The following is a 510-nucleotide window of genomic DNA, read 5'->3' as shown; positions in this document are numbered from 1 at the left end:
GGGAGGGGAACGGGGCACTGGGCAGCGCCAGGGCTGGCCGGGGACCCCCAGGGCGTCCCGCATTAGGCACTGCAGCACAGTGGGATCGAAGGGGAAGGTGTTGGTTCAGCCCTGGCGTGTTCCCCCCCTGCCAGCAGCTGAGCAGCCTCTTTTCTTTTCCTCGCAGCCTCATCTTCTCCATGGTCGGCCTCTACTACATCAACAAGATCTCCTCCACTCTCTACCAGTCTGCAGCGCCCGTCGCTGCTCCCACCAAGGCTGTTGGCAAAGGCAGGAAGAGGAATTGATGTCCCGACGCCCCTTCCCCGGGGCCACCCCCTCCCCGCAGGGCTGCGCTGGGGCTCTCAGCTGCCCAATAAAACCATTTATTTGTAGCTTCTTGTCTGCAGCCGCCCTGGGTTTGGTTCCTCCGCCGGCTCTCAGCCGGCTTTCCTCGCATCGCTGTGTGCCGACACGGTTGAGAGCGGCCCCGCTGGCTCGGCCAGGACGCGGGGGGGCCTGGGGGGGGGG

The 510-nt window shown here is 65.5% G+C and overlaps 1 protein-coding gene across 1 annotated transcript in view; it reads left to right on the top strand.

Annotated features, from left to right (window-relative positions):
- The window catches only part of KRTCAP2 (keratinocyte associated protein 2), a 1,347-nt gene extending 963 nt beyond the window's left edge, over nucleotides 1-384 (top strand). Inside the window, exon 4 of the mRNA XM_009648440.2 lies at nucleotides 167-384. Coding sequence (XP_009646735.1) covers nucleotides 167-287 — 121 coding nt within the window. The 3' untranslated portion in view covers nucleotides 288-384. The remainder of the gene's footprint in view (nucleotides 1-166) is intronic.
- Nucleotides 385-510: the final 126 nt, after the last annotated feature.

The sequence above is a fragment of the Egretta garzetta genome, unplaced genomic scaffold (assembly GCF_000687185.1).
Source record: "Egretta garzetta isolate BGI_Z169 unplaced genomic scaffold, ASM68718v1 scaffold141, whole genome shotgun sequence".
NCBI lineage: Eukaryota > Metazoa > Chordata > Aves > Pelecaniformes > Ardeidae > Egretta > Egretta garzetta.
Note: the sequence above shows the minus strand (reverse complement) of the source record. Positions and strands in the feature narration are given on the sequence as shown.